This window comes from Lontra canadensis, unplaced genomic scaffold, assembly GCF_010015895.1.
Source record: "Lontra canadensis isolate GAN:19392208 unplaced genomic scaffold, GSC_riverotter_1.0 scaffold29, whole genome shotgun sequence".
In the NCBI taxonomy this organism is placed as follows: Eukaryota; Metazoa; Chordata; class Mammalia; order Carnivora; family Mustelidae; genus Lontra; species Lontra canadensis.
Genome location: NW_022631023.1, coordinates 3357430 through 3374272, shown reverse-complemented (window position 1 = coordinate 3374272; position 16843 = coordinate 3357430). Strand labels below are relative to the sequence as shown.

General features: G+C 53.1%; 1 protein-coding gene across 1 annotated transcript; it reads right to left on the bottom strand.

The window, feature by feature from the left end:
• Positions 1-2763: 2763 nt before the first annotated feature.
• Positions 2764-5426, bottom strand: TFF2 (trefoil factor 2). Its single transcript, XM_032865538.1, has 4 exons — positions 5332-5426; positions 4344-4493; positions 3547-3693; positions 2764-2829 (listed from the first exon to the last, which is right to left on the bottom strand). The coding sequence occupies exons 1-4, from the start codon at positions 5408-5410 to the stop codon at positions 2816-2818; spliced, it is 390 nt and encodes a 129-aa protein (XP_032721429.1). The 5' UTR covers positions 5411-5426; the 3' UTR covers positions 2764-2815.
• Between the last annotated feature and the right edge of the window lie 11417 nt (positions 5427-16843).

The following is a 16843-nucleotide window of genomic DNA, read 5'->3' as shown; positions in this document are numbered from 1 at the left end:
AACCTCTCTTTGCAACTCCCTGATTCCAGGGGCGAGCGTGCCACGGTCTTTCCTTCTCTTTCTTCAGGCAAAGGGGGCAGGGAGGGGTGTCAACAGGAGGGCTGGGCCCCAGAACGACAGCTGGGGTATCTGTGTGTATGCACCTCACCTCCACAACACACGCGATACGTCTGAGGATTATACGACCGATCCCCATTATCCACAGATCCTTATTTGCAAATCCACTTTCTCGCTAAAATTTATTGGTAACACGGACTTTGCCAGCCAGAGTCCAACAAGGGGAGGCTCTGCCTTCTTGTTTCAGCTCTCAGAGCGAAGGCAGGCGTCTTTTCGTGGCCTGTTTGTACCTCGTTTTATGCCCATTTTTGTGCTTTCTGTTGATGTAACTGTTTTAGATGGTTCCCATGCACGGGGGGGAAGAGGGGTCAGGTGGCCCAGGGCGAGCAGGCTGTGACCTGCTGTGCACGCGTGTGCGTGAGCTGTGTCCGGGCAGGGGTCACAGTGCTGCTGGCCGTGAGTCCAATGTCAGCGCATCAATAATGTATATGAAATAAATGGTCTCGAAACAGAAACGCACATCCAGCAAGGTCACGTACTGATCGTTGATGAACTCGGTTAGGAGGCGCTCGGGAACCTGACCTTGCCTTTCCCCCAGTCTCGATGGCTCAGAGTTTGCTAATTCAGTGTCAGTGACGTTACAGAACACAGCTGCCTTGCACAGAGAAGCCACCGTCCGTGGCGTGTGAATGTAACGAGTGAGCAGGGGTCCTGGGCTCCATCCCCATTCTGGACGCAGCCGCACCACTCTGCACACTGAAGGGGATGCTCACCTGTCCCTGCCCAGTCCTCTCAGGACAGGAGAGCAGAGTCACCTCTGCCCAGACTCTCCGGAAGGAATCTTCTCGGAGCATCTCTCTACCTGAGCCAGCCAGGCAAGGACTGCATGACCTTGGGGATCCAGGAGACGGGGACAGTGGGCTTGAGGGGCAGAGCTGGCCTTCCGCTGCCCCTGCTCCAGTCGGGGGCGACCGCTGCCAGACCCCAACACCAGTCTCCCTGTTCCCCCACCAGCGGGGTCCCCCTGGAGGAGACCAGACGGGGGGGAAAGGGAAGCAGGCCAGGCAATTACCCCATCACAGGAGGAGGAAGGAAGGTTGGCTTTTCTGATGGGGTGGGTGTGAAGGTCACCCGCTATGGCTGCCACGGCAGCGAGGACCCTCGGGTGGCCCAGCTCAAGGAGGGGGTGGCATGCTAGGGTGGCACGCAGCGACCTATAACCCACAGGAGTCAGTACCTGACGTGAAGTAGATCTGCCAAGCCCCTCTGGGGCCCATGGCGACGGCCACTGCAGCTCTTCCAGAAGCTGCCCTCGGTTATCAGAAGGGAGACGCAGGGTCGGCTCAGAAGCTAGGGCATACGGCACCAGGGAGACACCTGCCAAGGAAGCGGGACTGGGGAGGGCATGTGAGGAGAGGACTCTGAGGAAGAATGGCCGGTCCCCGCACCCGGAGATGTGTGCCAAGGGGCCCCCACAGCCTGACGATGGCGGGAGGTGGTGGTGCCGAGGACCAGAAAATGCCCAAGGAGGGCACGAGCCAGGAGCTGGCCCTGAACCCAGCGTGCCAGCCGGCCTCGGCACCAGTGCTGGGAGCAGAACCCCAAATTTTCCATCCAGAGGTGTCGGGATGGAAGAGTCATGCATCCCAGAAGGTGCATGTCAAAGGCTGTTTCCAAAACACGGGGCCTGACCTGGCTGTGGGCCTCAGGTGTGGCCGGCCGTGCTCCCTTGGAACGACACGGCGAGGGGCAGGGGGCTCTGTGGTGAGTAAGTTCATGGGTGTCCGGCTCCACTGGCCATCCGTTCTGCGTCAGAGGCCCCGAGTCCAACAAGAGCCCTCGTTTGCCGGAGCTGATGAGTGTGCCGTAAGCCAGACAAGACACAGCAGTGACTTGACTCATAAAACAAGTGTCCCGAGAGCTGGTGTGGGCTGGGGTCAGGTCCTTCCTTCAATACACACAGAGCCAATGTCGCTGGTCCCTCCCCACCCTGGAAGGGGAGGCCTTGGACTTCCAAAATGGCAGGTGGGCCATGGGGACACCCCTTGGCCGAGCCAGTGGGCTCCTTCCCCTGCACACCCACCCTGGACTGAAGAATGCCAGGACCCCTCCACAGAGATGCCTGCCCGAGGTTTTAGTGCCAAAACCCTCCCCCAGGCCGGCCTGGTCTCGGTGGCAGTGGCAGCCTTCTCTTTGGGCCCAGACTTTGGCACCACGCAGCTGCTCTCGAGTGGAAGACGGGAAACGTCGGAGCCCACCCTGCCCCACCCCTTTGAGGACCGAGGATGGTGGCCTGTCGTCCCACAAAAGCCATGGTCTGGGCTGTATTTGGTAACAGCAAGGCGATTTTATAACTGCGATCTGAAATCAGGCGTTACTCTGAGAGGTTTCCAGGGGCAAAGTCGTTTGAGTTTCTGTACAAATGGTTGGGTTGGGAGTGGTCGTGGGTCCTCCGTTCCCTCTCGCTGCTCCAGGGGTGCGCACCTGCTAGATGAGTTCTCCCCTCCCCGCTCACACACTCGCACCTGTACGCACACACACACTCCCTCTCTCCCTCCGTCTCTCCACCTCCATGTCAACAAAGCCGAAAGGAAACTCAGCAGATTTTAAGGGTTTTCTTTATTTGAAGAAACTGTCTGTTGAACCAGGATAAAAAGCAGATGAAGGAAAGCCAGGAACTCTGCAGACATGAGACACGGTGGCAATCTTCATTTCCAAACACCCGGGGAGCCTGGTGGGTTCTCGGAAGGGACTCCTCCTAATAATGGCAATCTAGAAGTGTGAAATGCCAGCGGGTGGGTGACAGTGTCCGGGGCCGAGGGAGTCTGCGCTGACAGGCCCTGAGTCTGCCCTCCTGGGGGGGGGCACTTCTCAGGGGTGTAACTGGCAGTTGTTCAGAGAGACCCTTAGGTCCCACAAAAATCGCTCACAAGTGTCCAAACAAAGGCCAAGCTCTTTGGCTCACCCGATGTTCTGAAACGGGGAAGGGAAAGCGTCCGGCAGGGGCAAGGGCACACTGCCCATCTTGGGGGACATGCTGGAGCTTTCCTTGGTGTTGACAACTCAGAGTCAGGAGATGCACTATGGCTACAGGGGAGGGGAGGACCAGACCCCCCCTCCCCGAGGTGGCCCTGAGCAGGCCGTCGTGGGCAGAACTTGTCCCTCATGCTCCCAGGTCCCCAGCGAGGCCCACAGGAGAAGTTCCCCCATCTGCCCCCAGCGCCCGGCACAACGTGTGACATTCAGTGGCACTGACGACCCATGGCTGCTTGGCAGTCACTTGGACAGTGCCACCAGCTGGGCCGGGATCCGGGGATGTGCCTAAGGTGACTTGCTCTCTGTGGCCGTCACACAAGCCACCATGGGAATGACGACGGCACCTCCAAGAGCAGCCGTCACCGTGGAGAGAACCCCTCAGAGCGGCCTTCTCCCGAGATGGGCTCAGGGGCCCCAGCCCAGGCTCTCAGCTGCCGTCCTGCAGGACGTTACCTTCCACGAGGATAGGGAAGAAACACCAGGGCACGTCGACGATGTTGTCGGAAAAACAGCACTTTCGAGATGCACATTCCTTGGGGCTGATGCCCGGGTACCCGCAGTCCCTCCGGGTTGACACTTCCATCACACACTGCTCCGACTCTGGAAAGCAGCACCTCGGACTCTCAGTGAGGGCAGCTCCAGAACCAGCGGTGTCTCTGCCCGCCCACCCGCGGGGATGCCACTGGGTGTCAGCCTCCCTGTGTCGTGAGGGGCTGCTCTACCACGAGCCCCAGGGACCGTCTAAGGGCTGGTCACCTGTGCATCTGCACAGATGCCACAGGCCCCATGTTCCGGGGCTTTGGGAAACTCAGCTCGCCTCTCTGGACCCGATATTCCCATCTGCAAAATGGGTGATCGCCGTACCCTGATGAGAAGGGGCAGTGAGCACCCTGAAAGCCAGCAATGCTTCCACCAGAGAAAGGGCCCTACCTAGTAGCCAGCTGTCTGTCTCGCCCCTTTCGGAACCCGGGAGCCTGTGACCCACTGCGCTGGTGGCCGTGGGTACCAAGCCCCACCCCCACAGTGTGCTGCGCACCCACACTTGCTTCTGTGCGCACCTAGGCATGAATGACCTTCCACCAAGAGAACGTGCGTGGCTGTAAACCTCATTCTCGGAAGAAAGTTCCGGAAGTCTTAACTGAACCACACTTGGGGCTCCAGGTGTGGACAGTGGGCCAGGGGCCGCTGTCTCTTCCCTTCTGGCTCGCCGGGGCGGGGGCGGGAAGAGGAGCAGCTCCCTGGCCGGTTACCTTGCTTCGGGAGTGGGTGGAAACACCAGGGGACATTGGGGACCTTGGAGTCGAAGCAGCAGCCCATGCTGAAGCACGTGTCAGGGGTGATGCCCGGGAAGCCGCAGTTCTTCCTGTTTTCCACTGTGATCCGAGAGCACCGGCAGGGGGCTGCGGAGAGAGCCTTGTCAACCTGTCCCCTCACATGCCCCCTGCCTGCTCTCGGGGGCGCGCTCAGGCCCCTCCCTGGGTCCTGCGGCTACACGGGGAAACCACGAAGTCTCATCTCGCCCGGATTTGAACTATGCAATGTCCTGAGGGACAAACAGGGTTTTGCAGAAATTATTAGTTAAAAAAAAGAAAAGGAAGAAAGAAAGAAGAGAAAGAAGAGAAGAGAGAAAAGAAAAAAAAGAAAAGAAGAGAAGAAAAGAGAAAAGAAAAGAAAAGAAAAGAAAGAAAGGAAAAGAAAAGAAAAGAAAAGAAAAGAAAAGAAAAGAAAAGAAAAGAAAAGAAAAGAAAAGAAAAGAAAAGAAAAGAAAAGAAAAAAGAGAAGAAAACTTCAGGAAAGATGGTGGACCGTGGACCTCAGAAAAGTCAAGATGGAAGGTAATCAGGGTGGGTTCCAGATGCCCTGGGGGCCTCCTGCCCCGGCCCCTCTCCCCAGCCGGCCACCCAGCACCTGTGGTCACCCTGACCTTTTCTGGGAAGGAGGCCTTTCTGGAGGTCTCACACAGCCCTGGGAGTCCCTCCTCAATGGCAGGGAAGGATGCACGAGGGCAATCAGCCCCATCGCAGAGCTTGGGATGCCTTTTTAGCTACTTCTGCACCCCAGTGAGCCCGTCATTCCACCCCGTGGCTTTGAGGAAAACAAGAGCAGAGACGCACCAAGGCCAAGGGACTAGCGTACCCACATTGCATTTGGAGCTTCTCCCGGCTCATGGGCCCGAATGCTCTGTTGTCCAGTCAAGGACGCTGGGCTGCACAGGGGGACATGTGGGAGGTCACTTACAAGGTTTCTGGGCCCCCGCCAGGGCACACAGCCCCAGGACAAGGAGCATGGCCAGGAGCTGGACGCTTGGAGATCCCATGTCCACGCCGCACGCCGGGGCCGCCTACAGAATGTGCATCGCCCGCTGCCATCAGCTGTTTTATAATGTCCTCTCTGTTTGCTCAGCAAATGCAAATAGCTTTTCTCTGTCCCCTGTGGCACCAACCCCTCGGGTCCTTTGTTGGGAACAGGAGCTGAGATAGGCCACTGGGCAGAGACGGAGCGGCCGTGCCTGCAGGCAAGGCTTCCGGCAGGGGCTCCCACGTTGCCCCAGGGCCGGGAGCCAGGTCAAGCCAGGGTGCCAACGTGGAAAAGAGGCCACACGCACCTCTGGCACTGGGCACCCCCCACCAGGGTCACACCCAGGAAGGGATAAGTCAGGTATGTCTCCTGATAAAGTAAGAAGTTATCACATGATTTTTTTTTTACTATTAGACCCAAGGTTACTGGAGAAAATGACCAGGCCAGCCCACGGCGTAGAAAAGACCATACTTCAAGGTCGGTGTGGATGCCTCTGCCAGCCTCCGGTCTTCTGTGTCCCCTGGGCTCCATGGGCTTGAGGCTGATGGGTAAAAATCACAAGCTCCTTTCAGCAACCCCCGAAATGCCTCTGTTTTTCCTCCGTGGGAGCCCCGTGTGTTTCCTAAAGACCTAAGCCTGCCCACATGTGAGGGTTGCCACGGTCCAGGGAAGATCCCACGGATGGGATGGAGGGAAAGGGGACAGGGGGAGAGGGAGGCACCCCAAGGGACAAAGAAGGAAGATTTGGGGCTGAGAGGAGCAGTGAGCCCCTGAGGCCTCGAAGGAAGGGCCCCATCTGTGAATCGCGGGTTGAGCCTCCAGGGATCCAGAGAGGCAGAGAATCCAAAACCCAGTGTTCTCGGGGTCCAGAAAGCTGCTGCCTGACCCACTCCAGCCCCTCCAGTCCAGGTCTCTGACCCACTGGGAAGCCACCGGGTTCCTTGAAACCTTGGAAAGTCAACTTTCCCCATCCTGTGTCTCCACCACCCTTGGTCACCAGCAAGACAAAGGGCCCCATGCGACCACTGTCTCCCCACCCTGCTTCCTCTCCCTGACCCGCTACCTGCTTCCTCCCACTGCCCCCATCCTGACCCTTCCAGAAGACCTGCAGAACCTCTTCATCCACGCTGAGCCCCTGATGTCTCTCCCTGCAACCCCTCCTGGCGCCTGCAGAAACCTGTGCCTCCCAGACACGGTTCCCTTGTGCTCCTCCCAGGAGCAGCCCTCAGGCCCCAGCCAGGGCCCCCACCATCCACACGCTGCTTCCTTCAAGACGGGTGACTTGGAGCTGCGGGCAGATCATGATAATGGACGCACCGTCTCCCACATCCGTGACCCCCCACCCCGAATGCGGAGCCTTGCACAGCACAACCCTCGTGGTCCTGCCGGGTGGCCACATGCCCGTCACCCAGACTCAGGCCAGGGTGGATGGGCGCTTGCCTTGTGCCCCACTGTCTCCATGTGTGTGCAAAGCCACGCTCCTCGGAGATGCAGGCTGTGTAGACCACTTCTGATGCCGCTGCCCTCCTGTCATCTCCCGACCTTCAGCCTGTCACTTCTGTTCAGGATTTTAGCACTGAGCTCACTGTGTCCCTCGTCACGCCACAACTTAGCGACCTCCCGGATGACTTCAGCATTCCAGTGAATGGCTCATCCAAATTCACGTCACCCAGGTTTCCATTTCCTCCTCATCTCTAGAAGCATCCATCACTTCTCCAAGTCACTGCGTGTCTCCCATGACCACACTTGGAACTCAGCCTCTACTCAGAAAGAAGACTTGCTAATGTCCTTTCGGTTCCATGTGCTAAGCATCTAACATTTTCTGTGGTACTCCCGCGACACCTGTTCTTCAAATGCTAAGGCCCCCCACTGCCTCAGTGCCTCTCTTCCCCTCTGCGAGCACCATCACGCCCGTGCCTTCCTCCCTCCCTCCTTCTGCAAACTCCGGGGGTGATATTTTCTATCAGTTCACAGAGAAGACAGAAATCCACAAATGGGAACTTTCTTAGACATTACCTGTGTGGACCTCTGCTTCTGACTATGATGGAGAAACTGGGACCAGACTCTCCCTCCCCGGCATTAAGTCACTGGATCTATGGGACAGAGAATATTCAGATGCTGACAACAGAGCCAGCTGAGAGGATGAAGCAGGGCGGGAGTCCCTTGGTCACCCTGTGCTCTGCCTGGACCACAGCCCAGTGAGGCAACCACACCGAGCAGGCAGGCTCACCAGGCTGTGGGGATGGAGGCTGGAATTAGAAGCCATGGAGGCAGGGGATTTTCAGGCTAGGGTCCCGGAGAAGAGGGTGCTCCAGAAACATGAGTGGTGGTCTATCTGGCATTTTAGGCAAAGACTTAGCTGCCCATGAAGATAAGAGCAGGCGGCAGAAGCTTCCAGAAAAGAACATGCTCTTTGGAGGGGATACAAGTAGTGTGGCAACAATCATCTGAGCTCTGACAGTCATGGGGAAGTAGGCTTGTTGGCCACATTGGTCATTCAGCAGGGACACAGAAGGCCATGTCGTGTCTCTGTTGGCTTGGGCAGCCACATCAGAATGCCACAGACAGGGTGCCTTAAATACTTCTAAAGGCTGGAACTCCAACATAAGTCTCCCCACGGGGTCTGGTTTGGGGGAGGGCCCTTCACCTGGTGGAGAAAGAGGGAGAGAGAGAGAGAGAGAGAGAGAGAATAAGTTCTCTGGTGTCCCGCCATGAGGATTCCATCCTCATGACCTCACCTAATCATAATTACCTCCCAAATACAACCATACTGGGCATCAAGACCTTAACAGATGAATTTTTAGGGCTACACAAACATTCAGCCCACAATATGCCATCAAAGTAGGCTTGATCTATTTCTAGAGGAAAGTCACTCCGTGTCCATTCTAGCAGAACTTTAAAACAAGTCTTTAAAGAATCAGGTTCACCCAGCAAGTAAATTAACTGCCTAATAGGATGAAACTCATTATTTTATTAAGGAAAATAAGAAAGCCCAGACACACGACATTGCATCCATGATGTTTGGCACAAAACCAGACATCAGCAGATGTGTGAAGAAGCAGGAAAACAGGACCCATAGTCATGATAAAAAACAGTGAATAGAAATAGACCCAGGAGCTGCATTAAAATGTTCAAACATTTAAAGAAACATAAAAATATAATGAGGGAACACATTTTAAAATCTGAATGGAGAATAGAGTCTAGAAATGACCCGAGTGGAAATTCCAGACATGAAAACACAGTATCTGAAATGATGAAATCCACTGTGCGAGCTTTGGATTAGATAGTGGGAGAAATGGCTGGTTGATCTGAAGCCAGTACTGTATAAATTCTGCAGACCGAAGCCGAGAGAGAAAGGGGGCTGAAAACAATGAACAGAACCTCCGGCCCCAGGAGACATCAAGGGGTCTAACAGACATGTAATTGGTGTGCCAGCAGGAGAGGAGAGAATAAGTATTTGAAGAAATAATGGACAATTTGGGGGGAAACTTGGTGAAATGCTTAAACCCATATATCTTAGAAGCTCAAAATTCTCCAAGGAAGATAAAGACAAAGAGAACCATATCAAGACCAAGCATGATCATATTGTTGAAAATAAGTGATGGAAAGAATTCTTACAGCCCCTGAAGTTCCCCGCATAGGGTGACACAGCTGACTTCTCACCTTGCTGAAACAGTATCCCCCAAAGGAACAGAAGGACAATTTTTAAGTGCTGAAAGAAAAGAAACCACCCATTATCAAGCCTGGATTTTATACTCAGTGAGTGTATCCATCAACGATAAAAGCAAAAATCCTCTTTTAAGATGTGGCTTTTATCTCAGAGAAGTTCTGGGTTCACAGCAAAATTGAACAGAAAAAGGCACAGAGATTTCAAAAATACTCTTTTTTCTAGACAAACAAAAGCCAGAGACTCAGCCACTTGTAAACCTGCTGTCTGAGGAATTTTTGTGGAAATTCTTCTAGCCAAGGGCATGAGTCCCCCAGGGGCTGCAACTCTCTCCCAACTGGCAGGGTTCATTCTCCTGACCACATAAGCAACTTTGGCTTCTCTAGACACATCGTGACCTTCAGCCTACCAGTCCTTCAGCTCCTAACTCAGGAGCTTCCCCTTCCAAGAAGAATTCACTTTCACTGGGGTAAAGACAAGCACACTTCACCACTACCCCACACAATTGTACCTACACCTGCACCTGAAGTGGATTTCCATGTTCCTGGTTCCTTTATTGATGGCACCAAAGAGAACCCCTACCGTGCATTACAGGCTGACTTTATGGCAGGTGATCTTCTAGGGATTTCACATGCTCTGTCTCATTTTGTTCCTACAACAATCCCAAGTCAGGGCTAAGATTTCACCCCCTTTTCATGATCTGTATAGGTAAAAGGATTTGCCCAAGTAGCACAGCAACTGTATGTAGGGTGAGAACAAGACCTTGCCTCCCACATGCTGTATCCTGGGAAACTGACCTAGTGTGTGCACATGACTGCCACACTCGGTGAGGGGCGTGGACAAGTGAGTAACACCCCGGGGAACTGAACTTGCCACCTAGTGTTGCCCGTTACCCAAATTACCTTCTGTAATTCATAAAACAATATCTAAATATGAATATATGCAAATAAACCAGGCAAACCTCCTCCTGTCTCCTGATTAGTGTCCTCTGTCAAAAGATAGGTAGAATGAGGAATTTTAAATGCTTTTCAAAGTCTCACATGCCTTCTAAAACCTGTCATAGAATATCTCAGTTTTACGCTATCACCAGGAGAAAACATTTTTTTTTCCAACATTTTAATTAATTAATTTATTTTTTTAAATTTCCAACATTTATATGCATAATCATGCCAAATCCAGAAGGACAGAGCACCCACCCCCCGAGCCCATCTCCTTACCATTGTAAGTTTCTGGTTTAGTTTCTGCAGTTTGGTTGTGCTGGTCAATAAGGTAGAAAAACAGAATCTTTTAGAGCCCACAACTAAATGTATCTACATAATAAAGAGTGTGGCTGAAGCTGGGAGAAGAAATAGGGAAATCAACAGATGCTGATGGGAATTTTGATATTGAGTCTAGGAGGGGATGACATGGAGGATGTTTTGATAAGTTATATTTGAGGGATATAATTGGACAGACATAAATTTAAGGACATTTTTCAGGGTGTCGTGCAATGAACTTCTTTGTTGTCAACGTCCTCCTTGAACTTCTCTGATTTTCATCAAGATTTAAATTACTTTAAGATGTCTCTTTGGTGTCTGAGTGGGTGCTTTGTTTGAGACAAGACATGATCTGGCTGATCTTAAAACTTGAAAATGTTTGAACCATTCAAGTTACCACACACCAAGGAAAAATAATACAGTGTAATAAAAGGTGGCAAACTATGGCCCATAGGCTCATTCCCTGTTTTTTTAAATAAAACTTTATTAAAAGACAGTCATACCCATTCATTTACATATTGTCCCTGGTTATGTTCAAGTTACAATGGAAGAGCTGGGTAGTTCTGACAGAAACTATGCCCACAAGACCTGGCCCTTTACCAAAAAATCTGCATACTCCTGTATTACAGTCTTAAACTTCTCTAACAGTGAATTTAAAATATGAAGATGGAGCGAAATCTTGTATTTTATTTTATTTACTAAGTAAATGTTATGTAAGCATGCCGCCATGTTTTCTTTCCTCTTTGGTAATCCGATCTTGAAAACAATACATTTGGTACACTGGTTGTTGGGAGACAATTCTCAAGTCTCTCACATTTGTACATATGACTGAGGCATTAACTACCCATATGGGGTTAAATTAAGGTTCAGGGATGTGTGCTGCCTTGACGTCTGGTGGCATTGGAGGGCTTTGAGTGACCTAACCACAAATTCCCCTCCCTGCTCTGCTCCCACAGATATGACCCTTAGTCAAACAACCCTCCTTATCAAGGGACCAGGCACAGTTGCTGCTCACCTCTGAGCAGTGAGCTCCACTCCCCAACCAGAATTAGTCAAACAGGCCAACCACAGTCTCCTGTGGGAACCGCCTGAGGGCACTCCACCCTCTTGTTCCTACAAAGCTCCCTGCCACAACCCTACTGGCTCCTTCCGTCCCCAGGTGGTGTAATGTCTTTTCCCCACTCCCCAGGCTGTGCATATATGACTCATCAACTGCTCTTGATCTCAGCTAACCAGTGTTTGTGTAGCAAACAACCTTGGAAGATAGATATGGTGTCTCCTCCCAGAGCAAAGGCAGGCAAGCTTCCTACCCCCTTAAAAGATTTGAGCCCCTGAAGAGGTCAGGGCTCCTCTCCTATACTGTGACCCACTGTGTGTGCTGCATCTATCTGGACCCATCCATGTCACCCCTTTGGAGGCAAAGGGAACCAATACAAAGATGCTGCTGCCCATGCCACTGGCCAAGCCATGAGTAATGAAGCCCTTTATCTCTGAACCGGGAGTCTCCTATCCTCTGCTAGCATCAGGGAGTCTCTCAGCTTGCAAGAAAGGTAAACTCTCAGTTCTTCCCAGTTCTCCACACTGACCAAAAGTCCTTCCAGCATTTCCCTTTAGAATAAACATTCCCCATCTATTAGTTCACTCGATCTCCTTATACCACACAGATATACAGCTATGTAAGTTTTTGCCCGATTTAATCTGCTACCCCCAAAATGTCCAGCTCCGGGCAATGTTAAGAGCTAAGAAGAACAATTAAGAAATACCTTTAAAAATAATACTGTCTCTGGGGTGCCTAGGTGGCTCAGTCAGTTAGGTATCTGGCTCTTGATTTTGGTTCATGCCATGATCTCGTGGTTGTGGGATCAAGCCCCAAATTGGGCTCCCTGCTCAGTGGGAAGTCTGCTTGGGATTCTCTCTCTCCCTCTTCCTTTGCCCCTTCCCCAGCATGTACACTCTTTCTCCTCCTCCTCCTCCCTCTCTCTAAATAAATAACATCTTTTTAAAAATTAACACTATTTCTTTTTCTGTTGCTGACTGTAACTTCCAACTGCTTAGACCCTTAAAAAGGTGACCATGCCCTAGGAGCCTTTGATACCTTCCGGTAAGTTCCATGCTGAATTTGCCAATTGTGTCTCTCTCTTACTAGTTGATGTTTCCTATCAGGGTTGCAAGCATTAAACATTTCCACTGACCGCCCCTCCCCACACTCACAAAGAAAGGCAAGGGAGTTTTCTTAAACTAACAGTATCTTTCCTAGTGACCTTACAAATATGATCTTAAATCACAACTTGGCTTCAAGAACTGGTTCCTGGTCTGATCCTTAGATCAACATTTTCTGAACAGAATCCTGTTGTGTGGAAATTATCCAGAAGTGATGTAGCCTCCAAGTACAGGACCAACCACAGAACAGAAAGGCCACAGAGTATGGTAAATCCATGGATATCACGTGTGGAATACGTGGGAGAAGCAGCAAGTTAATGCTTTGTGTGGGGTACAGGTGGGTGGAAGGACCACACACCTGGATCCTCAGTCACATCCTGTCCTGCTCTCAACCTTCGCTGGTAAGCAAGACCAGCACTGGTGCTTGAGCAAGGGGCCAGGACATGGATGGCACCAGGGACCACCATGCTCAAGCTTTCTTGGAGAGACTCAGGGCAAGCATTGCTGACCCAGCTGTAGCCCATGGTAAACCACAGGGCAGCCATGACAGTCTGTGTTTCTGGGGCCTAATTTGGGCCATGACAGGGATCACTGATGGGTCCCTGGTTTAGAGGTATCTGAGCTTTCAGCCTGGACATGCACGGTCCACTTCTGATGGCTTGGCCTTTCCATCCTTGCCTATCTATAGTACCATTTCTGCTCATTCCTTCCTTTTCATCATGTAAAACATCCTACAGGTGACCAACTCTCTACATGTAAGACACCTTAGGAATGCCACCCACATGTCACAGGCCACAAGTTTCCCACTCTCTGTACTTGACACATTCAGTTTCACCCATCACTTTTGTTTCCCCAGCATTATCAAAAAATTGATGAGTCTCAGAAATCGGAGATGATCATGATCCCTGCTCTTTGGTGAACCACATTGATTAGAGCTTCTCGGTAACAAGGAGGAGACACCAGCTGTCATGGGCTGAACTGGGTTCCCATCCAATTCATATGTTGAAGTCCTGACCCCCAGGAGTCAGAATGTGATTTGACTGGAGATACAATCTTCCAAAAAGTGATGAAGGTAAAGTGAGGCCAGTAGGGTGGGCCCTGATCCAGCAAGACTGGTGTCCTAATGAGGGAGATACAGGACACAGACACGAACGGCAGGATGCCCACGGGAGGATGTGGGGAGAAGAATGCACACCATGGACAGGGGTCTCAGGCAGAAGCAGCCCTGCCGACACGTAGACATTGGGCATCCAGCCTCTGGAGCTGGGGGACAATCAATGTCTGTGGCTGAAGCCACACTGGGTATGGTCCTTCGCACAGCCACTCTCACCAGAGGAGAAAGCAGGGAGTGGGTTAGTATCTGGAGCCCCAGCACACCTGCCTCAGGGTCAGCATGTGCTCCCATGCTGCCCTGGGCCCTCTCTGTTGTCCTCCCCTCTGCTCCATTCCTGGAAACTCCTTGATCACACATTCTGAGATTCCGAATCTGTCTCAGGGCTGACCAAGATGCCACTCCCTCCTACACCGGCTGTCTACCTAGGAGACCCACAGCTCCCCCTGGAACATGGAGCTCCCCCAACCAGAGAGACGTCTGAACTTCTGTCCGAAGTCCTTCAAGGACATGGAAAGTTCTAGAAGGTCCCCTGAGTTGCTGCTTTCCAGGCTGGTAGGAGCCGGGCAGGATGGCACGGACAGCTTTGCCAGGTGTTAAGTGGGTCAGGTTGGCATTTCAGCTTCATGCCTAGTGAGACCAAGATGACTTTAAACGGGCACATAGCTGCATCGTGTTGCTCTGAGGTGGAAAGCCTGTTTCTAAATACAAAATAGAGAATATGTAACACTTTCCCCTGCCAGGCAGTGTATTCAAATAGAGCAATTATCGGGACGGCCTCCTGTCTTCTGAGGGAAATCCAGCGGCGCAAGGTGCGGAGGGCTTACCCCCACATGACCCCCTTCCTCCAGTTTTCCCGGGCCCTTTAAGAGTCGAGTGTGTGCGCGCGCGCGCGTGTGTGTGTGTATGTGTGCATATGCACACACGCATGTGTGTGCATGCGTATGAGAGACACGTCCTTCCTCGTGCCTTATCAGCAGAATTGTTTCTGCGAAGGCGCTTTATTGTCACAGCTGCCTGCTTCCCACCCCACTCCCCGCACCTCAAGGACTCAAGGGGCCCCAGGTAGCCTCCAACTGGCCACCCCAGACTCTCACAGCTAGGAGAGGGGCCCTGGAGGGTGGCTGGAAGGGGGCCGAGAGCGGGCCAGGAGGGGCCTGGGAGGGAGACGGGCAGGGGCCCAAAGGGGGCCTGGAGGGTGGAGGTCTGGAAGGGGTCAAGGGGGTAGCCAGGAGGGGTCCAGGAGGGTGGCTGGGAAGGGCCTGGAGGGGCTTGGGAGGGGGCTGGAAGGGGCCAAGAGGGGGGCTGGGACAGTGGTCTGGAGGATAGCCTAGATGTGACAGGAGGGTCCTGGAGGGGGCCAGGAAGTTGTGCAGGGGTCCACCGCACAGGCGGCAGTGACTTCTCTTCGTCCCCAGCGCTGATAGCACAGCCCCCCACATTGCCGCTGGACCTCTCAGTCCTGCCAACACCCTCCTCTCGCTCCTTGAAACCTGGAGGAAGTCTCACATCCCCAGTGCCCCCTGCCCCCATCTCTAGCCTCTGTACCCACTCAGATTTCACCCCTCGGGCTCCGCAGCCCACGCAGCCAAGCTTCCAGGAGCTGGGACCACCAAGGGAGAGAGGTCAGATGTCAGAAACCTGCCCTGAGTTCTTGAAGCACTCGGGACCTAGAGCTAGTGGGGTGCCCCACCCTTTGGCTCTGTCAGGCCCCCACTCTGGCTGCCCAACTGTCTTCTCCCCCTCCGCTCGGCTCAGCCCCCTGGAAGATTCTTGGGGAAGGTTATGATTTTCCACAAGGACAAAGGGGCATAGACTTTTCCCTGTGCCCCACCTCCAGGGTAGGGACAGAAGGATCTATGTCCCCACCAGCCTGAGGCAGGGCTGTCCCAGCAAGAATCCCCAGGCTCTCTCTAGGTCTGTGGTCCAGACAGTGGAGCCAAGATCACGCACCCACACAACCTGGATGGTCCATGGATGGCGGAGGGCAGACCCGGATTTCCCTCTGTGTCACATGCTGGGAGGGGGCACTGAACCCATCGGGCTGTGGGTTGGCTCACGCAGGCGAGCAGGTAAACAGTCTTGGCCCCATTCTCTCCAGTTACAGGGGTGGGCAGAGGTGATGGAGATAAGGATGAAGTATCATTTGGAAGGGAGTTGATTTCGAAAACATAGACATGCCTTTGACTCTCGGCACAACACCTTCCTCTGCTGTTGGCTCGTTCCTAATGCTGAGCCCAAGGTTTCCAGCCGAGAGAGAGCCTGAGCTGCACAGATGGCTTAGGAAGTTGCCAGGTGCAGAGGAAGGAACAAATGAATTGCCCACAATCCTTTAGCAGCTCAAGGGGCCAGCCTGGAGGATTCAGCCTAAGCAGTTTCATGTTGAGTGAGAGTTTGTCCCCACCAGTGGTAGCTGGGCCCTGGTAATGTATTATCAAGGAACAGAAAACCCTGCTGGCCGTGCTTGAACCCATCAGGACATCTGAGTGGACTCAACATGAAGTCTCAAGGTGGGTGAGTCAAATCAGTAGCTCAGGGGAGTCAGGGCTCTAGTTCTATGGCTGTTCCTCATTAGCACAAAACGGCTGCTCGAAGCACTGCATCGCACTCTAACTCCACACAACATCTGAACGCAGGCTGCGGGGCCTGGCCAGGGCAGCAAGAGGGAGCTCTTCTTCCAAGGAGGAAAAGTCATTCCCCAGAGCCTCCAAGTAGATGCCCTCCCACCTCATGAGTCAGAACAGAGTCCTAGAGACGCCTCCAGCTGCAAGAGTGCCCCCCTTTTTATAGACTGGAAGTCAGGTAAGAAAGAATGTGAGGAATGAGCAGCAGATACCCAAAAACAGGCCTGGGGCTCCCCGTCAGCGGGGAAAGCCCACCTGCCTGGTACTGGGGACCAGACCAGCTGTACTCCCTGGGACGGTCGAGCCACCCATGACCATCTAAAGGCCTCATTCCCTCCTCTGACCTTCACGCCTCCCCAAGGTGGGGTGAGCCCACGGACGACCCGTGATAGAGGCCACATGTGGAAATGGTGTACCTCCCTATCCAAGAAAGGACAATCATTGGCAATTTAAAAAAACAACCACGAAAGCATGAGTGACGTTCATCTCTTTTAATCGTTAAGCCAGTTTTGAGTCCAGGGGTGTGTGCTGTCTGCCCACGAAGCCCGCCGAGGCGCGGACGCGGAGGGCCCCGAGCGCCGGCCGGTGATGTGGCTGGGCTCCGGGCTGCTGGGCAAGGCCATTCCAGCTCCTG

Excerpts from the sequence above, each read along its gene's own strand:
- TFF2 (XM_032865538.1), bottom strand. The coding sequence starts at position 5,410 with ATGGGATCTCCAAGCGTCCAGCTCCTGGCCATGCTCCTTGTCCTGGGG. Across the intron at positions 4,494-5,331 it reads GGCGGGGGCCCAGAAACCTT|CCCCCTGCCGGTGCTCTCGG; the intron begins GTAAGTGACCTC and ends CTCTCTCCGCAG. Across the intron at positions 3,694-4,343 it reads CCACCCACTCCCGAAGCAAG|AGTCGGAGCAGTGTGTGATG; the intron begins GTAACCGGCCAG and ends GCTGCTTTCCAG.